A 9,181-nucleotide genomic window follows, 5' to 3' on the forward strand; every position below is an offset into this window, starting at 1 on the left:
TATGCCCGTGTAGTGAATACTTCACGTTCATGAACCATTTAACCCTAGATAGCAGTCCAGAGGCACACAATGCCGTGATCTGATGTTACCATTGAGAAAACTGAGGCTGGGAGGGTACGCACAGAACGAGTCCGTGCAGAGCCAGGCTCCACACTCAGGCCACCCACCTCCACAGTTACACTGATGAGCGGAGGCAGCAGGCAGAGTGGTCATTCAAGGGCTTTGGTGTGAGTTTGGCCTGGGTTTATGCAGCCATTTGGACCTTAATGAATTCCTTGACCTCTCTGAGCCTCAGTCTTCTTGTCTTTAAAGTGGGCATAATAATACCTGCATCATGGGATTATTACTTCTACTATTAGCTAGGTTGAATTTACTGAATGCTCACTCTGTGCAAGACTGTCATGAATGCTTTATCCTGTGAGATAGATATGCTTAGTATTTTCACTTGGCAGATGAGGAACCTGAAGAACAGAGGGTAAGGAACTTTCCAGGTCCCCACAATACATAAAGCACAAGTTCAGGATTCACGCTGGAGAGTCTGAGTCTTGAAGGGAACCATCCAGGACATTACCTGGAGTAGAGTGGGCATGGAGTAAGTGACAGTGGTGAGTTCTGGTTATTCTGCCTCCACATGTAACCAGGCTTCATTATAGCCTAAACATACTACCTTCTTGGTGATTGCATACACACATTCACCTCCAATTGAAAGTCTGAGGACCTAAGAAACTCAGAACCGGCCAGGCACAGTGGCTTAGGCCTGTAATCCCAGCACTTTGGGAAGCCAAGGTGGGCGGATCACTTGAGGTCAGAAGTTCGAGACCAGCCTGGCCAACATGTTGAAACCCCATCTCTACCAAAACATACAAAAAATTAGCTGGGCATGTTGGCACGTGCTTGTAATCCCAGCTACTCAGGAGGCTGAGGCACAAGAATCACTTGAACCTAGGAGGCGAAGGTTGTATGAGCTGAGATCATGCCATTACACTCCAGATGGGGAGGCATGTGTACTCTTTCCCAGTGGTGCCCTGGGTGTTTTTCTTGCAATTGTATTTTTTCCTTTTCTATATGTTTTGAGGGTAAAGATAATGAAAAAGAGGAAAACCCTAGAAAGGTCACTATAAGTCCTTCTGGTGCTTTATAATAAAATTTAAAATGTATTTTCACCGATATTTTCTTATTTTGATTCTCACAACAGCCATATGGAATAAGCAGTAGGGGTATAGTTAATTCCAGTTACCATGATGAAGAAACAGACGAGGTGGGTTAACTGACTTACTGGGACACACAGTAAGGGGCAGAGCCAGCTCCGTGGCAGACTTTCCGACTCCACCCGGTGCTCACTCCAGTTGTTCTGCTCCGAGGCTTGGAAAATGGTTTGTTTACATGCTATGGATAAGTTTTGAATAAGTACCATTGATATTTATGGGGTCGGAAACAAAGCGGAACTCAATCTTTGGTTACTCTTTCAGAGGGAATTTCCCTTAATGTAAAGGGTAGAGTAATAATGCTATTGAATTTAAGACGAAGTTACACTCATGACCAGATTTTAGAAAGGAAGAATATTATTTCCTTGTTTTCTAAAAATGTAATAAATGTCCAGTGGCTTTATTTTATTTATATAATCTATTTTCTCTTTGTATTTCTGTAATCCATATTTAAAGATTTTGTTTCATCATAAAATGATAGTATTCTATATCAAATTGTGTTTGTTAATTGACCTGAAATTTATTATTTTTACTTTGGTGTAATGAAGAAAAGAACCCGCTCCTCTGAGATTACAGTTTGTTAACTGCTTTCAGATTTATGTATAAAATAAACCAATTGGATTTATGTATTAGACATTTAAGTTGCTTTTTTTTTTAATGACAGTGTCTTTTTTTATATGTCTAGATTTAAATTTTTTATTTCACTATGCAAATTAATTCTTCAAGTTATGTTTATTTCCTGGTACCCATTAAAATTCTTCTAGTACCAACTGTGGAAAGAAGGTAATATTTCAAGCAAGGAATACTAAAACATTTATGAAAGCAATTTTTAAAAAATTGCCTATAAAACATGAACAATGTGAAAATGGAATTTTAGTTTGAGATGCTGTTCTTTACATTTAGTTATTAATAGTTTGCTTTGCTCACAGGTTTCTTAGGGTGAACAAGCAACCTTGGGCAATGGTCCAAATGGCCACTTTGGTATTTACAACTCACATATAATTTCATGTTTTACAGTCTGGGAAAGGTCTCTGAAAGAAAAATGGAATGCCAAGTCAGTGTATGTGGTTGGAAATGCTACTACTTCTCTAGGTAAGGAGTCAAGGTAAAAATAAAACACCAAAAAATGGCTTAGCCTTTTCATTTAAAAAAAAAAACAATTTAATTCAGTTTTAAAATATTATTTTTGCTTATTAAATTTGCAAAAATTAATTAAATATATGATGCTAATGATAAGAATGCAATGAAAGAAATATATTCAAACATTTCCAAATGTCATTAAAAATTGGTTTACATCTTTTGAGAACCACTTGGTCAGTTTGTATTCTAAAGCTTTGTTAAAATGTTTGTACCCTTTGGCCGACTAATCCCATTGTGAATATACATAATGCCACTGAATTATGGATTTAAGAAATGATTAAAATGGCAAATTTTATGTTATATTTTTACTATAATTTTTTTTCTTTTTTTTTTTTGAGATGGAGTCTCAACTCTATTGCCTAGGCTGGAGTGTGGTGGTGCGATCTCGGCTCATTGCAACCTCTGCCTCCTGGGTTCAAGTGATTCTCCTGCCTGAGTCTCCTGAGTAGCTGGGATTACAAATGCCTGTCACCACCCCCAGCTAATTTTTGTATTAGTAGAGATGGGATTTCACCATGTTGGTCAGGCTGGTCTCGAACTCCTGATCTCATGATCCACCTGCCTCAGCCTCCCAAAGTGCTGGGATTACAGGTGTGAGCCACCACATCTGGCCTATTTTTACTATAATATTTTTAAAGGCCTAAATCTCCAGATAGTGATATTATAGTTGGTTTTTATAGTTTTCTTAATATTTTCTACATTTTTCTAAAGTCTTGTTTATATATTCTTTTTAAAGCATAAAATGTAAATAGTAATCATTAAAAATTAACATTAAACATTTTAAATACTTAAAACAATGCTTAGCAATTGTCATAAATTAGCCTGTAACATTGTTACAGAACAGTTCAGTTTGTCCAATGAATTTGAAAATATTAGAGGAATGTGTAATATGAGTGAAAATAGTTTAAGAATTAAAAAGCACATTTTCCAGAGAACAAAATGAGGTTGCGGAAGAAACAGTTGGGAGTTGCTAAGCTAATTAAAAGATTATTCCTACATCTTCTGAGCAGCATGACTTTTACCAAAAGCTCAGCAGATCAGCCGGGGAAAGGAAATCAGTGGCTTGGTTGCCAAGGAAACCATCTTCACTCCTGCACGTCTTCCCCCAAAAATAAGTTAAGAAATTTGCTTGTTACTTTCTTTTATCATTTTTTTCTGAATGAGAAGAGGAAAGAAAATAAACAATTTCTTTCATTCTCTATATTTCTTACCAAAAATTGAACTATCAAATATATAGTGTTAGTGTATTTGTAGATTTCCCAAACTTTCACACATTAGCTGATAAGCAAATATTTTGAGTATCACATGCCCTTCAGTTTGATTTCAGTAGCATCCCTATGCATTTGGCTGTCACTGTTCTGTCATCTGAGAAGAAAACAAGAAAAAAGACTAGGGTGATACAAGGATGAGCATCTGTGTCTTGAGACTTAGAGTGGCTGAGAGTGGACTATATCAAGTGCTCACAAGCAGCAGAGTGTTGGTCTCAGTTGGGCACTCACTGGGCTCAGTCTGTTCCCTGTTTATTCGGTTGTGAAGGAAAAGGACATGTTCTAAACGCAGGGAACATATTATCAAAGGAGAGAGGAAATTAGAGATTTTGTAACTTTTAAAATTTTCTTTGAAAGGAAATCACATTTTTCCTTAACATGAAAGTCAGTCACCTAACTTTGAACATTCTATTTGAGTTCACCTCTTCAGACCTAATAATGTACAAAGGAGCTGTTTTTGAATGAGTACAGGGAGGAGGCATTGCTTGAACTCTCTGAGGTTTCTGTTCATCTAGAGTCTCAGTAGGAGCCTGCAGAGTTAGCAGAAGTTGAGCACCAACAGCTGGGAGGAGACCAGGCCCAATGTATTAGTCATCTTTTGCTATGTAACAAATTACTCCAAAACTTACTAGCTAGAAACAAGCATTTATCATCTCATTGTTTCTGTGGGCCAGAATCTGGGCATGCCTTAGTGGGTTCCTTTAGCTGAGATCTGTCACCAGGCCATAGTCAAGTTTGACTTGGGGAGGGTTTGCTTCCAAAATCATTCACATAGCTGTCAGTGGGCCTCAGAAGATCTGCTTCCCAGCTCACTCACACAGGCCTCTCAAGAGGGCTACCAGCGACATGGCAGCTGGCTTCCCCTGTCATAAGGCAATCCAAGAGAGCAAGAGAGCACCTACCACTGAAGCCACAGTCTTTTTATGACCTAATCTTGGAAGTGACATCCATCCCTTCCGCTATCTTCTCTTTGCTTGAATCAAGTAAGTCCAACCCACACTCAAGCAGAGGGAGCATGGATCACGGGGATCATTGGGAGCCACTTTCCAAAGCCCAGGAGCCCTCTGGTGAAGAGCTGCCCCTGGTTCCCCAGAGCCTAGGAATCAGGTTAGGAAACTTGAACATTTGAAGCAAAGAGAAAATAGACATTTTTCTTGAAGTAGAAATGAAAACGAGGGTCCAGTGAATAGCAAGGAATCTCGGTATGGAAGTCCAGTGAGAGAAGATGCCTATATTTCTTTATAAATGTTGCAAGACTTTATACCAGCCTAATTTTACAGGTATTATTGATTAATAATAGATGGCAAAAAAGTACATGCTAGCTGGGTGCAGTGGCTCATGCCTGTAATCCTAGCACTTTGGCAGGCTAAGGCAGGCAGATCACTTGAACTCAGGAGTTCAAGATCAGCCTGGGCAACATGGTGAAACCCTGTCTCTATTTATTTAAAAATAATTTTTTTTTAAAAAGTACATGCTATGTAACATTGTACAGTAAGTCCTCACTTAACATTGTTGATAGCTTATTGGAAACTGCCACTTCAAGTGAAATGATGTATAATGAAACCAATTTTTTTTTCCTCTTCAGTGTTGTAATGAAAACACGTTGAATGATGTTATTCAAGGACGGGCTGTATGTTGTTTTGCTTACAGTGACAATTTCTAAGAATCTATTGTTGACATTAAGCAAGGACTTACTGTACTTCGTCTACATAAAATCTCCTGAGAACATTATATGGTTGGATAATATATGCATACTTTAATAACATTCTAATTTGTATTGAAGAAGCAGAGATGGTCGGCTCGTGGGCTGATACCTGGCAACTCAGCCAGCCATATCAAAGGAAAGCCTTCCATTTGGCTACCCAAAGGTCAGATGCCCCAAATTTTCCATCTGATTGCAAGGTTGGACCTAGGCACCATTTAGTATCCACTGTTGCTTGGCCTTGTAAACCCAGGCCAGTGACGTCACAGAAGATAGCTTAGCAATTAGCAACTTGGAATTCATCACACAGAAAGACTCTATTACCAGCTTGGGCAACATGGTGAGATCTCTTCTCTACCAAAAGCAACAAAAAATTATCCAGACTTGGTGGTTCATCCTTATAATCCCTTTAACTCAGGAGGCTAAGTTGGGAGGATTGCTTGAGCCTGGGAAGTTGAGGCTGCAGTGAGGCAAGATTGCACCACTGCACTCCAGCCTGGGCAACAGAGTGAGACCCTGTCTGAAAAAAAAAAAAAAAATTAGATTAAAAAAGCAAATAAATAGATTATTTGTAAAACAATTTTTTATTATGAGATATATGTTTGCATTGTTGGAAGAAATTATCATCTAAAGATATTTACTATTTTTGACTCTCTGTTATATACCAGGCACTTTGCTATGCATTTTATGTATGTCATTTCTTGTTTTCATTAAGAAAGGTGTTAGTAAGCCCATTTTTTTGATTTAAAAACAAAAACTGAGCCTAAGAGAGAGGATGTGATTTACCAGGTCACACACTTTGAAAGTGGTACAGCCATTGTTTAAATCCACAACTGCATTTTCCCAAAGCCAGCCTGCCCCCCTGTATATGCGTGCAGATGTTTTTACCATTTTAAGGCCATATATATTTTTTAATTGCCATGTTTTCCCATTAATTCTGGAAAGACTTTACAGAAATCATCTTATTCATACACTTGTTAATGTCTTCAAATATCATTTTTTTCTTATTGATTTGTCTGTACTAAGGATTTTATTTTACCTTCAGATTTACTAATTGGCACCTTTTCAGCCTAGGCATTAACCAGCAGAGATTTCACCCCAGAGGTTTACACAGCCCAGGAAACTGGATCTATTGTGGCAGTCAGTGTCTTAACCTCTGAAATGTAAGAAGTACTCTCTGGCAGGTTTATTTAACACAGTTGTAGACAATTTGAGGTTTCACTGTCAGCTTTTACTTAGGCAGCACCCTTAAGATGGGCTTGCCCAGCCAGAGCATTGGTTGAAATGTTGTACTGACTTCATGCAGAGTCAGTCTTGCCACATTCAGGGACTGGGACCTTATACAAACATTTCTTGAGAGCCTTCTGTAGGCTGTGGAGTGGACCAGGTAGCCCCAGTCCGTGCCCTCACGAGTAGAGCTGGCCACTGCTTACTAGCTTCCTTCTCTCTCAAGTACAGTAGTAATTGTTTTGCTCACAGGGTTGTGGTGTAAGGATCAAATGAGCAAGTGCTTACTTTGTGATCAGCAAAGCTGTATATGAGAGTTAATGTTCTGGTTATGGTTATTATTGTTTCATTACTTGGGAAAAATGCATATTCATGTCAATATTGATTATCAGCATCACTGCCAAGTTCTCATGTCTCAGTTCAGTTCCAGTGGGGTTTCTACAGGTTTTGTTTGTTGGATCCAGCCTAGGTTGCCACCGCAGCATAAGCAAGGGCTTAGTTCCTGAACTGGGTTTACAGTCATATGCGACATTTTTTTTCTTTGATTCAGCATGTTTTTAATGATTCATAAGTTAAAAGCTGCTGGTGTTTTTATTAAAGCTGCCATTTGTTACTAACTAGCCTCTTGTGTGACTCCTAAGTGGACTGCCCACAGCACTTCCTTCCTCTGAGGCATTCTGCATTCCTGTGAGCAGGTAGCAGTGTTGATTGAGCCAGCCTCCTGGGTCCTTCCTTCATCAACACCCTTTGTGGAATGGCCAAGCGTTTGCTGTCTGGAGAAGTGCAGGGGGAGCCTGGGTCTGTTAGCTTCTTACTTGGTTCATGAATACAGACCTCATGAAAGTGCTGGTATCGCCCCTTATCCTAAATGACCTGTATTTGTAGTGTTGTGGGTCCCTGTTAGCAGATTATTATAAAACCTTTCCTCCCCTTCCTTCGATTTTATTCTGGCCATGTCAAGCCATGACATCTTTCTGGATGTGGTCTGGCCACATCTCCCCAACAAAATGAAGGCTCTGTCAGGCAGATTCCTGCAAAAAGTCCCGAATTAGCCATCATCTCCTTCCTGGCTAAATAGAAAACAGCCTTTGTTGAGCTCCTCCTAGATGGCAAGCAGTTTGCTCTTATTATCTGACATGATCCTTAAAATAGTTCTGTATGGTTGGTGTTCTCCTCCCTTGTAGATGAGCTACATGGGGCTCAGGAAAGCTAGTTAATGCCTTACCCAATCTGCACATTTGGGGGTGCAGGTACCAGGATCTGATGCTTTCTTGTCTTCTTGCAATCTTCCATTAGGGGCTTTCAAGAAAAGACATTCTCAATGTGATTTGTAAAGTGCATATTTGTGTATTTGCACATTAAAAAATAACGCTGGAACAAAAGGTCTTCAATAATCATGTAAAAAAATACATTTCTTTGTTGTTTTCCAGTGAGTAAAATTGGCCTGGATACAGAAGGAGAAGCCTGTGGAAATGCAGAAAAGCTTGCAGAATATATTTGTTCCAGTAAGTAGAAAAAGATCACTCAAAATGAAGCCCATTTATTTTTTGTTGACCTCACAACCACTACCTAGGGAACAGAATATTTCCTCTGTGCATTCTTGGTGGTGAGATTGATTGGTGAGCAACGTGTAACCCACTCTGGGACTGTAGCCTACCTGTATTTGTGTATGTCTATACTTGCATGAGGTTTAACCCACTTCCTTCTACCCCCTGTACCAAAGAGCTTGATTTGAACATAACACAAAATAAAACACCTGGGAGATAAAAGCAGAGGAGAGATCACTTGAGGGATTCCAAAGAGAGCAGAGGCAGGAGGTGTGAGTGGGTGCTCTCCCCTTCCCGAGTACTGTCCTTTCCCTTCTCAGGAGCTACTTCCTTCTCTGAATTCCCTCCCCCTGCTTGCTCCTAGGTAAAGAGCTGACTCATCTTTGGGCTGCATGTGGACTGGACTTAAAATGGCACTTGTTCTGGGGGTATTCATGTTTAAATGGGGACTTAGTCTTAAACTAATTATGGAATTTTAGGCTTCAGAAGATACATAGGCAAAAATTCTTGAAGCAAGAGGGATGGGAAGGCTGAAGTTCTGCTTGTAGGGTAGGCCCACCTCTAAGGTGCATCTCCGTTCTGCTCTCTTCCCTGCATGTCAATTTCAACCGCAAGCTCTTACACCCTTGTCATTTGACTCCTCCCTGCTGTAGCTGTGAGATCATACACCCCCATGAAAGCACAAAGTAGAATCACCTTGCCTTCAATTGCTGAAGAGGAGGAAATCCAGGCCTTCCTAGAGATCAGGGGCCGGCAAACTTCATCTGTTAAGGATATTTTAGGCTTCGCAGGCAAATGTTCTGTCACAACTACTACACTCTGCAATGGAAGCATGAGAGTAGCCATAGACAATACACAAACAATGGGCTTGGCTTCGACCTCAGGCTGTAGTTTCCTGACCCCTCTCTAGAATTGCTTGAGTGTCTGCTGAGCTGCAAGGCTGGGGTCAGATGAACTGCTGACAGCTGAGATTTTCCACTGAGGTGGTCCCAGGAGACGGGTATATTCCTCGACCCTGAGGTGGTGAGATCAGGATGGGTGGTATAGGGAGAGAGAACACCTTAAATAGGTCTTTTTTTTTTTTTTTTTTTT

At 40.0% G+C, this 9,181-nt stretch overlaps 1 protein-coding gene across 3 annotated transcripts in view; it reads left to right on the forward strand.

The window, feature by feature from the left end:
- UROS (uroporphyrinogen III synthase) overlaps nt 1–9,181 on the forward strand; it is a 34,862-nt gene that overhangs the window by 7,077 nt on the left and 18,604 nt on the right. For all 3 annotated transcript variants that reach the window (XR_005201739.1, XM_037741789.1, XM_037741788.1), the window contains exons 5-6: nt 2,223–2,297; nt 7,973–8,047. Coding sequence is in view for 2 of the 3 variants with exons in the window: in XM_037741789.1 (XP_037597717.1) it covers nt 2,223–2,297; nt 7,973–8,047 (150 nt within the window). In the remaining variant the exon portion in view is untranslated. The remainder of the gene's footprint in view (nt 1–2,222; nt 2,298–7,972; nt 8,048–9,181) is intronic.

This window comes from Cebus imitator, unplaced genomic scaffold (genome assembly GCF_001604975.1).
Source record: "Cebus imitator isolate Cc_AM_T3 unplaced genomic scaffold, Cebus_imitator-1.0 Scaffold107, whole genome shotgun sequence".
In the NCBI taxonomy this organism is placed as follows: Eukaryota; Metazoa; Chordata; class Mammalia; order Primates; family Cebidae; genus Cebus; species Cebus imitator.